The sequence below is a fragment of the Gekko japonicus genome, unplaced genomic scaffold, assembly GCF_001447785.1.
Source record: "Gekko japonicus isolate JY-2015 unplaced genomic scaffold, Gekko_japonicus_V1.1 scaffold1072, whole genome shotgun sequence".
Lineage (NCBI taxonomy): Eukaryota > Metazoa > Chordata > Lepidosauria > Squamata > Gekkonidae > Gekko > Gekko japonicus.
The window spans coordinates 1-17,177 of record NW_015173154.1 but is presented as its reverse complement, the minus strand read 5'-3'; the positions used below and the strand labels follow the sequence as shown (position 1 = coordinate 17,177).

Sequence of the window (17,177 nt, the reverse complement as noted above, 5' to 3'; positions counted from 1 at the left end):
TTTCCCTACCTGCTCTATCCCATGCATAATCTTATAAACCTCGATCATGTCACCCCTCAGTCGTCGTTTCTCCAAGCTAAAGAGCCCCAAACGTTTTTACCTTTCCTCATAGGGAAAGTGTTCCAACCCTTTTATCATTCCAGTTGCCCTTTTCTGCACTTTTTCCAAAGCTATAATATCCTTTTTGAGGTGTGGCGACCAGAAATGTACACAGTACTCCAAATGAGGTTGCACCATTTATTTATACGGGGGCATTATGATACGGGCTGATTTGTTTTCAGTTCCTTTCCTAATAATCCCGAGCATAGCGTTGGCCTTTTTTATTGCAGTTGCACACTGTATAGACATTTTCACACCTGGTATAAAGATGAGGAACTTTGCCTCCTGGCCTTCCCTGCTCAACAGAGCAGAACTTTGCTTGTTGCTCTTTGGGGTCCAGTCGGAGGCCTGCTGATGTCAATGGCTCCAGAACCCAGGAAATGTGACCGGAGGACACACTTCTGGCCTGGAGTCTAATGTGGCTTCCTAGGACACAGCCTGGCCTGGCCTTGCCTAGAAGAGCGAAAGAGGGCTAAGCATACAAAGGAAAAATACTCTGCTGAGGTGAACATTAATTGCAGCGAAGAGAGTTGCTATTGAATCCATGGAGCTGCAATACTTGCAGAAAGTTCATCATAAAAATGACACGCATGCAGCAAACTTGTCATTATGGCAGCTGCTTTCTTGTCTTTGTTTTCTACTTCATAGAAAGTGCCTCTATGTAGCTGCTCCTTGTTTATCTTCAGCAGTCTGCCTCTAACGCATGGGGGTGGTGGTAGTCCCGGGATGTGGAAATCCAAGTAGCTTTGGCTGGTTGCCTAGTCCAGACAGCTCTGCCTTTCTGCAAATGTTTTATGTCTACAGGATCTTCTGCAACTGCTGACATGCTTTTGCCAGTGGAGTTCATCAGAAACTTTTCATAGGTCGTGAGAAAAAAGCCTTCCAGTAGCCCATTTGTGGTGTTTATTACTCTGCTCATGCCATCTGTTTTCCTTATCAACAGAGAAGCATCAGCGCCATCTATTGGCCAAGTATTAATCGCTGTTACCCAAACCAGCCCCCTCATGGGTCACTGCCTTGTCGTGGCGAGGGGGCTTGTGTGGTTCGATGAGGCTGTGGGCTGTGCCTTGGAGGGCCACCCAAGATGGACAGGCCACAGCAGAGAACTCAGACCAAGTGTGATCCCCTGGAGAAGGAAATGGCAACCCACTCCAGTATCTTTGCCAAGAAAACCCGATGAACAGTAACAAAAGGCTAAAAGATATGACGCCGGAAGATGAGCCTCTCAGGTCGGAAGGTGTCCAATATGCTACTGGGGAAGAGCAGCGGGCAAGTACAAGTAACCCCAGAAAGAGTGAAGCGGCTGGGCCAAAGCTGAAAGGACGCTCAGTTGTGGATGTGTCTGATGGTGAAAGGAAAGTCCGATGCTGCACAGAACAGTACTGCATAGGAACCTGGAATGTAAGATCTATGAATCAAGGAAAGCTTGACGTGGTCAAAAATGAGATGGCAAGACTCAACATCGATATCTTAGGAATCAGTGAACTAAAGGGGACAGGAATGGGCGAATTTAACTCAGAAGACCATTATATCTACTACTGTGGCCAGGAATCTCGTAGAAAAAATGGTGTGGCCTTTATAGTCAACAAGAGAGTGCAAAAGGCAGTACTGGGATACAATCTCAAAAATGACAGAATGATTTCTGTCCGATTCCAAGGCAAACCATTCAACATCACAGTAATCCAAGTCTATGCCCCAACCACTGATGCAGAAGAGGCTGAAGTGGACCGGTTCTATGAAGACCTACAACACCTCCTAGAACTAACACCAAAAAATGATGTCCTCATCATCATAGGGGACTGGAATGCTAAAGTAGGAAGTCAAAAGGTAACTGGAATAACAGACAAGTTTGGCCTTGGAAAGCAAAATGAAGCAGGGCAAAGGTTAACAGAGTTTTGTCAAGAGAACACACTGGTCATAGCGAACACCCTTTTCCAACAACCTAAGAGGCGACTCTACACATGGACATCACCAGATGGGCAACACCGAAATCAGATTGACTATATAATTTGCAGTCAAAGATGGAGAAGCTCTATCCAGTCAGTAAAAACAAGACCTGGAGCTGACTGTGGTTCAGATCATGAGCTACTCATTGCAAAATTCAGACTTAAACTGAAGAAAATTGGGAAAACCACGAGGCCATTCAGGTTTGACCTAGATCGCATCCCTGATGAATATACAGTAGAGGTGAAGAATAGATTCAAGGGTCTGGATTTGATAGATAGAGTGCCTGAAGAACTATGGACGGAGGTTCGTGACATTGTACAGGAGGCAGCAATCACCACCATCCCAAAGAAAAAGAAATGTAAGAAAGCAAAGTGGCTTTCTGATGAGGCTTTACAAATAGCAGAGGAAAGAAGGAAAGCGAAAGGCAAAGGCGAAAAGGAAAGATTTACCCAACTGAACGCAGATTTCCAGAGAACAGCAAGGAGAGATAAGGAGGCCTTCCTGAATGAACAGTGCAAAGTAATAGAAGAAAACAATAGAATGGGAAGGACTAGAGATCTCTTCAAGAAAATTGGAGAAATCAAGGGAGCGTTCCATGCAAAGCTGGCCATGATAAAGGACAAAAACGGTAGGGACCTAACAGAAGCAGAAGAGATTAGGAAAAGATGGCAAGAATACACAGAAGAACTATACAAGAAAGACCTCGATGTCCTTGACAACCACGATGGTATAATCACTGACCTTGAGCCAGACATCCTGGAATGTGAAGTTAAATGGGCCTTAGAAAGCATTAGTAACAACAAAGCTAGTGGAGGTGATGGTATTCCAGCTGAGCTATTCAAAGTCTTAGAAGATGATGCTGTTAAAGTGCTGCACTCCATTTGCCAGCAAATTTGGAAAACGCAACAGTGGCCTCAGGATTGGAAAAGGTCAGTATACATTCCAATCCCAAAGAAGGGCAATGCCAAGGAATGTTCAAACTATCGCACAATTGCACTCATATCACATGCTAGCAAGGTCATGCTCAAGATCCTACAAGCTAGGCTTCAACAGTTCGTGGATAGAGAACTGCCAGAAGTACAAGCTGGGTTTCGAAGAGGTAGAGGAACTAGAGATCAAATTGCCAACATTCGCTGGATTATGGAGAAAGCAAGAGAGTACCAGAAAAACATCTACTTCTGCTTCATTGACTATGCTAAAGCTTTTGACTGTGTGGATCACAACAAACTATGGCAGGTCCTTAAATAGATGGGAGTACCAGACCACCTCACATGTCTCTTGAGAAATCTGTATAAGGGTCAAGAAGCTACAGTTAGAACCGGATATGGAACAACTGATTGGTTTACCATACGAAAAGGAGTACGACAAGGATGTATATTATCACCTTGCTTATTTAATATATATGCAGAGTACATCATGTGAAATGCTGGCCTTGATGAATCACGAGCGGGAATTAAGATTGCTGGGGAAAAGATCAACAACCTCAGATATGCAGACGATACCACTCTAATGGCAGAAAGTGAAGAGGACCTAAAGAGCCTCTTGCTCAGAGTAAAAGAGGAGAGCGCAAAAGTGGGCGTGAAGCTCAATATCAAAAAAACTAAGATCATGGCATCCAGCTCCATCACTCCTTGGCAAATAGAAGGGGAAGTCGTGGAAGTAGTGACAGATTTCACATTCCTGGGATCCCAGATCACCACAGACTGTGACAGCAGCCATGAAATTAAAAGACGCCTGCTCCTTGGGAGGAAGCGATGGCGAACCTAAACAGCATGATAAAAAGTAGAGACATCACCCTGCCAACAAAAGTCCGCATAGTCAAAGCAATGGTATTCCCAGTAGTCATGTATGGCTGCGAGAGTTGGACTCTAAGGAAGGCCGAGCGCCGAAGAATAGATTCTTTTGAACTATGGTGCTGGAGAAGACTCTTGAGAGTCCCTTGGACTGCAAAAAGATCAAATCAGTCAGTCCTAAAAGAAATCAACCCTGACTGTTCCCTGGAAGGCCAGATAATGAAACTGAAGCTCAAATACTTTGGCCACCAAATGAGAAGGGAGCACTCACTGGAGAAGACCCTGATGCTGGGAAAGATTGAAGGTCAAAGAAGACGGGGCTGGCAAAGGATGAGATGGTTAGACAGTGTCATAGATGCAACAAACATGAAATTGAGCACACTTCAGAGGACGGCAGAAGACAGGAAGGCCTGGCGTGAACTGGTCCATGAGGTCGCGAAGAGTCGGACTTGACTGTGCGACTGAACAACAACCCAAACCAGGCTTCCCTTTTGGTGGTGGAAAGTGCCGTCAAGTTGCAGCTGTCTTGTGTTGACCCTGTCCTGGGGTTTTCAAGGCAAGAGATGTTCAGGGTTTCCCACGGGCTGCCTCTGCGTAGCAACCCTGAACTTCCTTGGTGGTCTCCCCTCCAAGTACTGAGCAGGGCCGACACTGCTTAGCAGCCAAGATCAAGCTTCCCTTTACATCCACGGTTTTTCAGACTGTGCTGTACAGAAAGCAGGGATTTTCTGGAGGATAGCCTTGTATTCCAAGACTGGTAATGGCTATGCTAGAAAACTTTCCTAAAGAGAGTGCTTCTGTATTATTGATCTTGTCTTTATTTCAAATGTACACCCCACTCTCTCCTGCATGCAGAGTGGTTCGTTAATATGATCAATAAATACTACCAAGTATGACCAGCATGAAATAGCACAGCTAGCCATAGTGGCTAAGGCAAGCAAGTTACTTGCTTGCCTTAGGAGAGGCTTCCCAGGGCTCTCTTAGTGGCCTATTTGGGGGGGGGGGGAGACTGCAAAAAAGACAGTAATGCTAGGAAACGTTGAAGGCAGCAGGAAAAGAGAAAGACCCAACAGGAGATGGATGGACTCAGTGAAGAGAGCTACAACGGCCCTCGGTTTGCAAGACCTGAGAACAGAGAATAAAGACATTTTGGAGGACATTAATCCGTAGGGTCGCCGTAAGTCGGAAGCAACCTGGCAGCGCTTAATGCACACACAGACACAACCACAGAAAAGGAAAGCAGCCCTTGCTGAGCCGTGGCACGCCAGTCTGATGGAGGGCTGACTGGGACAGCTGGCCGGGCTGGCCTGCATGAGGGTGTGAGGACCTATCAGGAGAGAGATACGTGAATACCGGGTCATGAGGGACTTTGGCGAATCTTTCAGTTGGTTTTGAATTTTTATACCACTTGTGTACAACCGATAGAAGACCAGTCATAAATTTTAAGAGCACTGTTTCCATCAAATTTACTCTGTTGCAGTGCTGTCAGGTTCCCAGTCAAATCACTCTCCACACACAGTTTCTTGGAAGAAAGTTTCCTTAGAAGATATGAGATGTGCAGGGATTGAGACTGGGGTGCCGGGGGGGGGGGGGAAGGTGCCTATAGTTACAATCGCAGGTTCCATTCATACACATCAGCAGTACTACACAGACCCTGAAAAGATATACAGTCCACAACTAGCTAATCAAAGACATTTCTCCAAGGACAACTTCCTGTGTGAAAGAAGTCTCCCAGGGCAGCGTAGAAGATTTACTGAAGCTAGCATCCCTATTCCTGCAGACACTCCCTCCCTCCCCCCAGGAATGCGGTGGCAGGCGAGGGGAAGCTGCAGAATAACACAGTATGAAGGGAGGGGAAAAGGTTATGCCAACAAGCAGGGAGGACATACTACAGGCACAGTAATCACTAAGGCAAAAATACAACAGGTACAGTTGGCCAAGCAACCCGAGCCTGAGAAGCGCACTCCAACAGTTCGTTGGAAAAGAAGGAAATTAGAGGCAAGCCCAGGTTAGTCAAATCATTATTTGCCAAAGGTTTGCCATTCTTCACCAGCAATGAGTTCACTGTTTCCTCTTTCAAAACTTTAGGGAAATTACCCTCTGCCAAGGGAAGAGATGGTTATCCTGACCATTGGAACGCGCAGGAGGGCTGGGCTCTAATGGACACATGGTGGCCTCCACAACTCCAAGCTGCTGGAGAGCAGCCTGAGAGATCCAAACAGCCATGCCAAGCGGGCACTTCTGATGTCTCTGGCAATAGATCCTCTTTCAGCTGGCATCTAAGTCAGACCAGATGATAGTAACTTCATCAGCAAAGAATTCAGAAATTGATAGCTGCAGGATATTGAATTCTCATCTTCCAGGGGGTCAGATCTAGAAGGTAACACTCCTCAGAGCGTCTTAAGAAGCTCCATTTGGTGAGGTTCTGTTGGTGCTGCGGTGGCAAATAGGAATGCTTTCTTCATTGACATCACCAGAACCTCATAGATCTGTAAATGGGCACACTGGCATGTTTGATCTGTGTCCCATCAGCAACACTCACACAGTCTTCCAAAACGCTTCATGTATTTTAGCTCCCTGGAACAGCCCAGGACTGAAGAAGGAAACACAGGAAATGAATTCAGTCCTTGGCACTCTCTTTTGTGGTAGGGGTGGCCCTATAGATTACTCAGACACAATACAAGGTGGATGGATACCTCCTAGTGAGCGCGTGCGCGGGCGCGTGTGTATGTAAAGTTCCATCCGGTCACAGCTGGCTGTGTGTGTGTGTGTGTAAAGTTCCATCCGGTCACAGCTGGCTTATGGTGACCCTACAGGGTTTTCAAGGTAAGGTATGTTCAGAGGTGGTTTGATATTGCCTGTTTTTGCAGAGTGACTTCCTTGGTGGTCTCCTATCCAAGTGCTAACCCCGGGGGCCAAACCTGCTTAGCTGTGAGATCTGCCTGGGCCATAGTGGATGAGCCTGGGCCATAGTGTGCACACAGTATCACAAATTTTGTGTTCTGGCTGGAAAAAAATGTGCATGTAGCCAATGCACTTTGTCTTGTGCATCTTCTGTAACATCTGATGTGAGGACTGGAGCATCTCTCCCTTCAGGGAAGTGCAGAAGCGGTACCTGCATCTTGAGCAAAAGGTCGTGACTGAGGAGAAGGGAGGAGTCCCTCCTTCAGACTTCATATCAGGAGTCAAAAGCAGGAGTGCGAGAGGCAGTCACAACTCCCGTCCCCCAGCATGCTGAGCGTGTGAAGTGGGTCCTGATTTATGGCAGGTAATAGCAAACCCCTGCATTTGCTCCTTATGTCAATCACCCTTTCTCTTCTACCATTGTACTTTTAAAATGCTAGTCGTTTGGACAGCCGGAATATGAAGAGGTTGTGCATCACAAAGATCCGCAGGGCAGACCACCCCCACCCCCCATCCATACAGCTTATGGTGGCACAGTTGCCCTCGACTGAAGGCAGTCCGGTCTGGGACTAAAAGTACATTGACCAGCTTATAGGCAGTATCCTTAACTATTTATTTATTTATTGGGTTTTTACCCCGCCCTCCCAGCCTTTTCTTCTTTAGCATTCCAGTCCCCTGTGATGATCAGGGCATCTTTTTCTTGGTGCTAGTTCTGGGGAGGTGCAAAGAACAATGCTTACCAGTTCCTACAGAGTGCTATTTTTACGCACCTCATCATGAGGACTTCAGAGGAGAGAGAACAAAGGAAATGCACAGATAAAAATCAGTGTCCCAGGTACAGTTCAAAGGAAGGGACAGAGAAGAGCACCCAAGGCCTTTCTTTTAAGAAAAGGGAGCAAGGCCACTTCAGAAAGAGGGACTGTGGAGCAGGGAGGCAGGAGGAGGGTCTTAGGTGTGGTGAAGGGAGCCAGTGCCACACGCAGGGGCTAGAGCAGACGAGGAGAACCGGGTTCAAATCCCTTTTCTGCCATGGAAGCTTGCTGGATGACCTTGGGCTGGTCACATCCTCTCTGTTTAACCTACCTCACAGGGTTGTTATGAGGATAAAATGGAGGACAGGAGAACATTTAAGCTGCTCTGGATTCCCATTGGGGAGAAAGGCGAGCTATGAATGAAGTAAACAAATAAATTAACCCTTTGCTAGCATTTCCCCATTTCAAATCGGTTCTCAGAGAGGCTTCGTTCCCCATTTCCACCCCAGGTTCAGAACACATGTTTGTTCATTGAATTGCACCCTTCAAAAATATTACTTTGGGCAATTTTTCATGTTTTGTAAAAATTCAGTTTTCAAATCCTTTGTATTGATGGTTGTTGGGGAACTAGGTTGATTTTTGCATTGTAAATCCTGGTGGTAAGCGCAGTATTTTACTACTTGGTGCTTTGTTTTTGGCAGAGATCCCACCTTGTCAAAGGGAAGGCATTAAAGCAGTTATCTGTGCAGAATCTCAACTTTGTTGTTTATTAAATGATAGAAAAGTTGCTTTAATTTCTCTGAAAGCCACAGGAGGGTAACAGTGAGCCACTAATAGTAACTTTTTATTGCATGCTGAATAATGGACATTTTAAAACAACCCAGACATCATGTGTGCTGAATGAACAGAGGTGAAATTGCAGGTTTTTATGTGCTTCTAGTAATGCCTTTTAAACACAGAAGTGATGACAGAAAAGTCCAGGGCAGGAGGGACTAGGAAGTTTAAGACAGCTCCACTTTCATTGCATTGGCAAAATTAGTTTCATAGGTGAGGCTCTGTACGTCAAAAATGGAAGAATAATAATAAAAATAAAAATAACAACTATTAATATTAATACTACTACTAATAATAATGGCAACAATAACAACAATAAAATAACAACAATAAAAATGGGCCATGCTGGACCATCATTTTAAACATCCTGCCTCTGCTATTTTGAGCTTTGAGGGGGGGAGGCCTTGGTACCTTCCCAGGCATCTTCCAATTCCCTCTGTTGGGAGGACTGATGACTGGCTGGCTTAACTCATTGGACAAGTTGCCAGTGTCCTGCCTGCAGTCAGGAGTAAGGCCCCCACAGAGCCCAGCAGTTTCATGTAGATGTTAAACAGCGCAGTAAAGGGGGGAGGGAATGGGCCAGCCACCCAGCTCCAGTTCGGCTTGACAGTCCAGGATTCCATGACTGATGGTTGTCAGACTCAGGCATCTGGCATCGAGGCAGACTGGTTGAATTGGTTGCATTGTCCATCCTTGATTTACCCTGCTTGTATTCTGTATTTTTACTACTGCCCTTGCCTGCCATTGAATCTCTTGTGGGGGAGGGGAGTGTGTAGTTTGTTAGGGAGGCTTGCTTGGTAATTTTCCTAAGGGGCCCCAAGACATTTTTCATACAAGAAATGTCCTCGGAGAAGACTGTGCCTGGCTAGATAGTGACTGTATATCTTTCAGAGTCACTGTAGTAATGTTGATGTAGGTGTGCGTGGAATTTTGGGGTTTTACCTATATCTTGTATTTCCCGCCTTCGCAATTTAGTCCTAAAAAAGAGCTTGAACCCACAGCATCTCATATCTCTAAATAAAGCATTCACTGCCAAAGTGTGTGTGGAGAGTGATTTGACTGGGAACCTGACAATGGTATTTGAAAGCCTCCAAGAGGTCCAGCGAGCCAGCTGAGATGCTCCACCTCCCCATCAATCTACCACTCTAGGTCATCCGCTAGGGCAGGGGTGGCCAAACTTGCTTAACATAAGAGCCACACAGAATAAATTTCAGAGCTGCAAGACTTGAACAAATATCACACACACATTTTTATTGAAAAATACGTACATTTGCTTTGTATTAACATTAAATGAAACTGCCAAAAATAAAAACAAAAGGGGTAAAAACAGATATTGATAATGATATTTATTTGTCCAATTATATTTATTTTCCTGAGAGACAAAGAGAGGGAGAGGTGGAAAGAAAGAATGAAAGAGGTGAAAAGAGAGCGAGCGAAACAAAGCAAATAGATGGGGGAGGGAGGGGGAAGGAAGGGAGAGAGAAATAAAGTAAGGAAGGGAGGAAGAGAGAAAAAGAGAAAGAAAGCAAATAGGTGGGGAAGGAAGAGGGAGGGAGGAAGAGAGAGATAGAAAGAGAAAGAAAGCAAATAGATGGGGAGAGAAGGAAGGAAGAGACAAAGGTAGGAAGAATGAAAGAGGTGGAAAGAAAGGTGAGAGAAAGAGAGAGAAACAGAAACAAAGAAAGCAAAATAGATGGGGGGACGGAGGAGGAGAGAGAGAAAGAGACAAAAAAGCAAATAGATGTGGTGGGGGAGGAAGGAAGGAAGAGAGAGGTGGAATGAAAGCAAATAGATGGAGGGAGGAAGGAAAGGGGAAAAGAGAGAGAAAGGTGGAAAGAAAGCAAATAAATGGGGAGGGAGGAAGAGGTGGAAAGAAACCAACTGTATACGTGTTTAAAAAAAACAAATGCCTTCTCCAAGCCAGCGGGGAAGGGCAAGGCCAACTTTTAATGTGTTCTCCAAACCCCTCAACCCTGCTGCAACACTGGCTTGTCTTGAATAAGGGATTTAAAGAAACAGATGCCTTCTCCGAGCCAAGCCAGCCAGCCAGCCAGCGTGACAGTGTGGCAGGGCTTGGAGAACACATTTAACTTTAGATGGGGAGGGAGGGGAGAAGAAAAAGAGAGAGAGAGAGAGAGGGGGAAAGAAAGAAAGTGGAAAGAAAGTGAACAGATGGGGAGGTGGAAAGAAAACACTTTTAACTTTAAATGCATCCTCCAAGCCCCCCACGCCAGCTGGCTTGGGTCAGAGAAGGGATTTAAAGAGACAAATGCCTTCTCCAAGCCGGCCAGCGCACGGAGGGGCTTCGAGAATGCATTTAAAGTTAAAGTTGCTTTCTTTCTGTGTTCCCACCCATCTCAAGCCTACCCAGGGAGGGGAACACTGGCTGGGGAAGGGAAGACTGATTGGGGAGGCATACCTCCCCTTTGCTTCCCCAGCCGCCCTGCTGGGAGCTGCACAATATGTCCAAAAGATCTGCATGCGGCTCCTAGGGTGATCGAGGCAGTCTCTGGCTGACTCTGGGTCCGCATGTGATAGTCTGTGAATTGTGTATACTTTTTGATGCCCAAGATGAAGTACTTTCCCCTCCCCCTCCTTCTCTGGAATGTTACTTTGCAGTGTTGTTATCATCCATCCTTTTGGATCCAATCATATTTGTTCTATAGTGAAATCTTATAAATCGGGCATGAGGAGTTATCTTCTTTCCACCATTTGCCACATTTTTGCCTCCACAGATAACTATTGAGCGAGACAGTGGCTTGGATGTTACTTCTCCAAAGCAAGGGAAGATTGATCCAGACAATACTCCTCATGTTGGTGGAAACACCTGGGCTGGTGGGACAGGTAAGGATCGTGGTGTGCATCTGTCCCCCAAGGGTGTCTCAGGGGCCACCTCAGAATTGTTTCAGAACTGTAGCTCCTTAGGGACCAGTGAGGGAGCTCTTTGACTCTTGCTGCCCTGAGCCCGTTCGCGGGGAGGGCGGGTTATAAATTTAAGTAAATGAAGAAAAGCTTATGCCCTGAAAATCCTGTTGGTCTCTCAGGTGTTACAGGACTCAGGATTGTTGTGAGAGACGGGGCTGATAAGGGTACCCCATGTTGTGCTGAATATGTTGCATGTTGTCCCCACGAGTGGAAGGTGTATTCCTGCCTGTTTGGAGGGCTTGTTCTCGTGGGACTGTGATGGCAGCAGGACTCTGTGCTGCTTGTGATCATGATTATATTTACTTTAACAGCAGCTTTCCCCTTCCAGTAGCCCAATGCTTACTATTTGTAAAGAATTTAATTTCTTCAAAGTAAACAATTTGTAAAGTAAATACAAAGTAAATATTTGTAAAGGATTTGCTTTCTTCTGAACATATATGTATATTTTTATATTAGGACATTCCTGGCTGTGGTCACACGGCAAGCCTACCACGGTTTGTTCCCGCTGTATTTCTTTTTGGGTTGGGATGACCACACATCCCTCCCTGAACCGCCTGCATCGCGCAGCGAGGCTCCGGGCACCGTTCAGACAGCCACACCACCGCTTGGGCGGCACAGCTTGGTTTTAAAAAAAAAAATTGGCTTTGCGCATGTGCAAAGACACATGGTCGAATCACCACTCCCACTGGGACTCGCCGAACTCCCTTGTTCTTGCAGGCCCCCCCCCCCAGCAAACAAAATTAACTGGCGATGCACAACTGAGCGCTGGAGTCTATATGTGTGATTGAATGTTTATACATTGAATTTATTCAGCACAGGATTGCTCATGCATACAACGACATAAGCTTGTAAAAAAAAATTGCAAGAAGGACGTTCAGATGACCTAATTGCAATCATTGAAGAAATAGCTGTCCCGATCAGCAAAATCGTGGATTCAAAGCGCAAATATCCAGAAAGTACTTGATTTTCTGGGTGTAGAAAACTCGCTAGGGAAGGTGGAGGATTGCGCGAGTGAGCCCACTTTGGTGTGGGAGACGGATGCGGCTGTCTGATCGGCAAATTTAAATGCGAGAAGGAACAGCGGTGAAACCTAATCAAAATGACCGTCTGACCACAGCCCCGTCTTCCTTGATGCCTTAAAAGTTGTTACTTTCTGATAAGTCAAAATGGCACTTCCAAGTGCCTAAAAGGCTATGTCCCTATGAATTACTAATTTTCTACATGGCCTCCAGCTGTCCATATTTGGGTGCAAGCTGATCTAGGATTCCAAATGCATTTACAGTCTTTACGCAGAGAGTTGTTCAAACGTAGAATTTGCTGCCAGAGGATATAGTGATGGCCACAGGAAGAAACAGCTTGAAAAGGGGTTTAGATAGATTAATGGAGGATAAGTCTGTCAGTGGCTACTACCCATGGGGGCTGAAGGAAACCTCCACATTAGTGCCTCCACAGAGGCACTAATCCTCTGAATCCCAGAGCCAGGAGGCAACCTCGGGGGAAGGCCTCGGCCTCTCTCTGCCCTGTTGTTGGCTGTCCAGAAGAACTGGCTGGCCCCTGTGTGAGACACAATGCTGGACTAGATGGACTATTGGTCTGACCCAGCAGGGCTCTTCTTATGTTCTTGTATTCTTGCAAGCTTGTGGATGAGTCTGTAAGACAACTGGGAAATCCACTGCCATCAGACCTTGAAGCATAACTGTGGTGGAAGTGGAAACTTTGTGGTCTACAACCTGCCATAGCTAATGTGATTTTGGATGGAAATTTGTCTGGGCGTCTTTGTTGGATTAGATGTTTCCTTTATGGTACAAAGTGCCATCAAGTAATAGTTGACTTAAGAACATAAGAACATAAGAGACGCCAATGTTGGATCAGGCCAAAGGCCCATCTTGTCCAACACTCTGTCACACAGTGGCCAAAAATACCAGATGCCATCAGGAGGTCCACCAGTGGGGCCTGGACACCAGAAGCCCTCCCACTGTTGACCCCCCCCAAAGCACCAAGATGACAGAGCATCACTTGCCCAAGAGCCCCTATCTATACCTTCTGGCTAATAGCCACTGATGGACCTCTGCTCCATATGCTTATCTAATTCCCTTTTGAAGCCGTCCATGCTTGTAGCCGCCACCACTTCCTGTGGCAGTGAATTCCATGTGAATTCCACTTATGACGACCCTGTAAAGTTTTCAAGGTGAGAGATGTTCAGAGGCAGTTTGCCACTGCCTGCCTCTGCATAGTGACCCTGGACTTCCTTGGTGGTCTCATAGAATCATAGAATGTTAGAGTTGGAAGGGACCTTGCAGGTCATCTAGTCCAACCCCCTGCACTCTGCAGGAGCATAGCTGAAAGATAAGCCCTACAACATACCCGGAAGAGGGTCGTCCAGCCTCCCATCCAAGTACTAACCTGGGCCAACCCTACTTAGCTTCCAAGATCTGATGAGATAGGCCTGGCCTGGGCCAGATGTCTCCTTACTGACTGCATATTGCATCTGTTGATTACATGTTGTCCAAAAGATAGTTAAGACATCTCAAAGAGATGTGGCTTCAAGAGTGCTTGTCACAAGGGCCCAGTTAAAAGTCTCTGAACGTTAGAATCAGTCAGAATAGATGGACCCCTCCCATCAAAAAAAGAACCATTCATTCATCTTCTTCTCCACATAAAAAACTTAACCATAATGTGTCACAAATAAGGAGCAGTGCACTCAGGTAAGATGTCTGTCTGTGGCTCTGAAGAAGAGGCAAGAAAAGTAAAGAGTCTTCAGATCAACCAGTAGTTATCGCACAGGTTAGGCTGGCTTTGGGGTATCTTTGAGATCTGCAACAATATTTGTGTGGACAGCCTACTGTTCTCTGATGCCCAGTAATCCATTTCCAAATGCACAGACCCTACTTTGAATCTCAAATCCAAACATTTTTTTCCCCTCCTGATTCTCTTCCAGGCGGGAGAGATACTGCTGGACTGGGGGGGAAAGGGGGGCCATACCGGCTGGATGCTGGCCACAAGGTTTACCAAGTGTCTCAGGCAGAGAAAGATGCTGTGCCGGAAGAAGTGAAGAGAGCTGCCAGAGAGATGGGCGAAAAGGCTTTTAAGCAGAGGTTAGCAGCCACAGAATCATAGAGTCGGAAGGGACCTCCAGGGTCATCTAGTCCAACCCCCTGCACAATGCAGGAAATTCACAAATACCTCCCTCTCCCCACCCCCAGTGACCCCTGTTCCATGCCCAGAAGACGACAAAAAAACCCCTCCAGGATCTCCAGCCAAACTGGCCTGGAGAAAAATCGCTTCCTGACCCCAAAGTGGCAATCAGCATTTCCCTGGGCACATAACAAAAGGCCACAAGAACTAAGCACTGAGGCAACCCTTCCTGCCCTCCCTCTCATATGATCTGCCTACATTCACAGAATCAGCACTGGTGTCTGATGGCCATCCAGCCTCTGCTTGAAAACCCCCCAAGAAGGAAGCCTGTTTCACTGAGGAACCCTTCTAACTGTCAGGAAGTTATTCCTAATGTTTAGCCAAAAACTCTTCTGATTTAATTTCAACCTGTTGGTTTGGGTCTGACCTTCTGGGGCAACAGAAAGCAACTCCACACCATCCTCTCTAGGACAGCCCTTCAAGTCCTTGAAGATGGTGATCATAGCACCTCTCAGTCATCAGGCTAAACATACCCAGCTCCTTCAACCCTACCCCTGACCCTCCTCTGGACACGTTCCAGCCTGTCTATATCCTTCTTAAATTGTGGAGCCCAAAACTGAACACGGCACTCGAGGGTGAGGTCTGTCCAGACCAGGGTCAAGTGGTGCCATCCCTTTGCGTGATCTGTCGCTACAGCTCAAGTTTGCCTTTTTAGCAACTGCATCACACTGCTGACTCACATTCAGTGTACAGTCTATAGTTCCATTCCCGGAACTGCCACATTTTTAAGAATGAAATTCCACATCTAACTTCTGTCCTTTAAGATCATAGAATCATAGAGTTGAAAGGGACCTCCAGGGTCATCTAGTCCAACCCCCTGCACAAGGCAGGCAATTCACAAAATACCTCCCCCTCCACACCCGCAGTGACCGCTGTCCCATGCCCAGAAGATGGCAAAAAACATCCAGGGTGTGGCTTCCTGACCCCAGAGTGGCCGTCAGCATTTCCCTGGGGGTGTAAGAAAGGGCCAACAAGAACTAAGCACGGAGGCAACCCTCAGTTCCAGGATGGTTTCATTCAGCCTTGAAAGGCAGAATAGCTGCTTTCCAAAAGAACAGGAAGAGGTTTGCTGAGATTGAAATCCCCTGAGAATGACCACTCTCATCAGTTAAGCTACTGGGTCTGTTGTATTCTGCAGTGTGTAGTTTGTCTGTCCGGAATCTTTTCAACCTGCACAAATGCCTCTTCTTTTTTCTGTTTCAGGCTAAAGGAGATCAAGATGAGTGAATATGACGCGGCTACATATGAGAGGTTCTCTGGGGCAGTTCGACGGCAAGTTCGGTTACTCCGAGTCATCCTGGACAGCCTACAGGTAGTGCTCTTGGCTTTTGGGACTACCGGGGGGGGGGCCTCCCCGCTTTCCCTGGCAGAGTCTCCACCCCCTTCACATCCACCCTTCTGTGAAAAATACGTATCACCCAAAAATGCACACCTGTACTTTATATGCAGAACAATAGGTGGAATCCAACTGAATATAAAAATAGATCCATTAAATAGCTTGGATTTGGATTGGGGTTTGACTTACAAAGATGAATCTGTTCTGTGACCGCACTGCAGCCGTTGGAACAGTGACTTCGGGCTGGAAGTTTGACAGGCCCCCAGTTTATAGTGCCCATGTAACTTTGGAATTTACAGTCTTGGGGAAGGTAAAAGCTGTACATAGTCAGACATATAGGTTGGACTTCAGGAAACCAAATTTTGGTAAACTTAAAGTTACACTGGGTAGGATCCCAGGGTCAGAAATACTTAAGGAGAAGGGAGTTCATGTGGGGTGGGAGTTTCTTCAAAGTGAAATACTGAAGGCACAATCACAAACGATTCCTATGAGAAGGAAAAATGGAAGGAGCCTAAAGAAGCCAAGGTGGCTCCATAAACAGCTTTCTAAGGACTTGAGAAATAAAAAAGACTCATTCAGAAAGTGGAAGGAGGGCCTTATAACCAAGGATGAATACAAACAAATAACCAGCGCTTGTAGAGAGAAAGAGAGGAAAGCTAAAGCTCAGTAATGTTGAATCTCCAATGACTCCAAAATAAATCCACATTTAAAGGTTAAAGCAAGATTTATTCCAAAGCGTTTGAAAGAAGCAGGAACAAGGGAATTGTTAGGAATGGGCTCATGCCCCAGAGGGTAACATAATAAAGGAACTTTGAACTAAGTTATAACCAATAGATCCCTTTCCCGCCGGCGCGAATAAGGAAGACACTGACAGGTAATTACATGGGAATGTAACGGTTTGCCTTTCTCAAAACAGACCCTTAGTTCACAGGCGAAAGACACTACTAACGAGCAAGCAGATAACAGAGTTTCACTTTCCCCCACCAGCTGGATAACCTTGAGCTGTTCCAGGCACCTACAATATAAGAATGTGAAAAATAACAGAGAAGGGCAAGGGGGGAATGGAGTACACTCAGGGAACCAGAACCCTTAATGGCAGCTTGCTGACATACTGCCCTCCCGAAAATACCACTTACTCCACTTCTCCCGGAATCTCCCGGAATCTCCCGGTTTGTCAGGGAAACGTTTATGAAACTGACGTAGCAGATAAGGGGCCCGAATATCCCCTTCTTCCACCCATTCCCGGTGCTGGGGACCAAAATCCACCCACTCAATGAGATACCAACGTTTTCCCCGTTTCACTTTACAGTCCAAGATATCTGCAATTTCAAAATGTTCCTCCCCTTCGAGTAAAATAGGAGGAGGAGGAGTTTTTTCCGGTCGCCATTCAGA

The 17,177-nt window shown here is 46.2% G+C and overlaps 1 protein-coding gene across 1 annotated transcript in view; it reads left to right on the top strand.

Annotated features, from left to right (window-relative positions):
- Window positions 1-15,883, top strand: part of VWA8 (von Willebrand factor A domain containing 8) — a gene marked incomplete at its 3' end in the record, with an annotated part of 127,269 nt that extends 111,386 nt beyond the window's left edge. The window contains exons 37-39 of the mRNA XM_015422395.1: window positions 11,065-11,173; window positions 14,193-14,349; window positions 15,653-15,883. Of these exons, the coding sequence (XP_015277881.1) occupies window positions 11,065-11,173; window positions 14,193-14,349; window positions 15,653-15,883 (497 nt within the window). The remainder of the gene's footprint in view (window positions 1-11,064; window positions 11,174-14,192; window positions 14,350-15,652) is intronic.
- Between the last annotated feature and the right edge of the window lie 1,294 nt (window positions 15,884-17,177).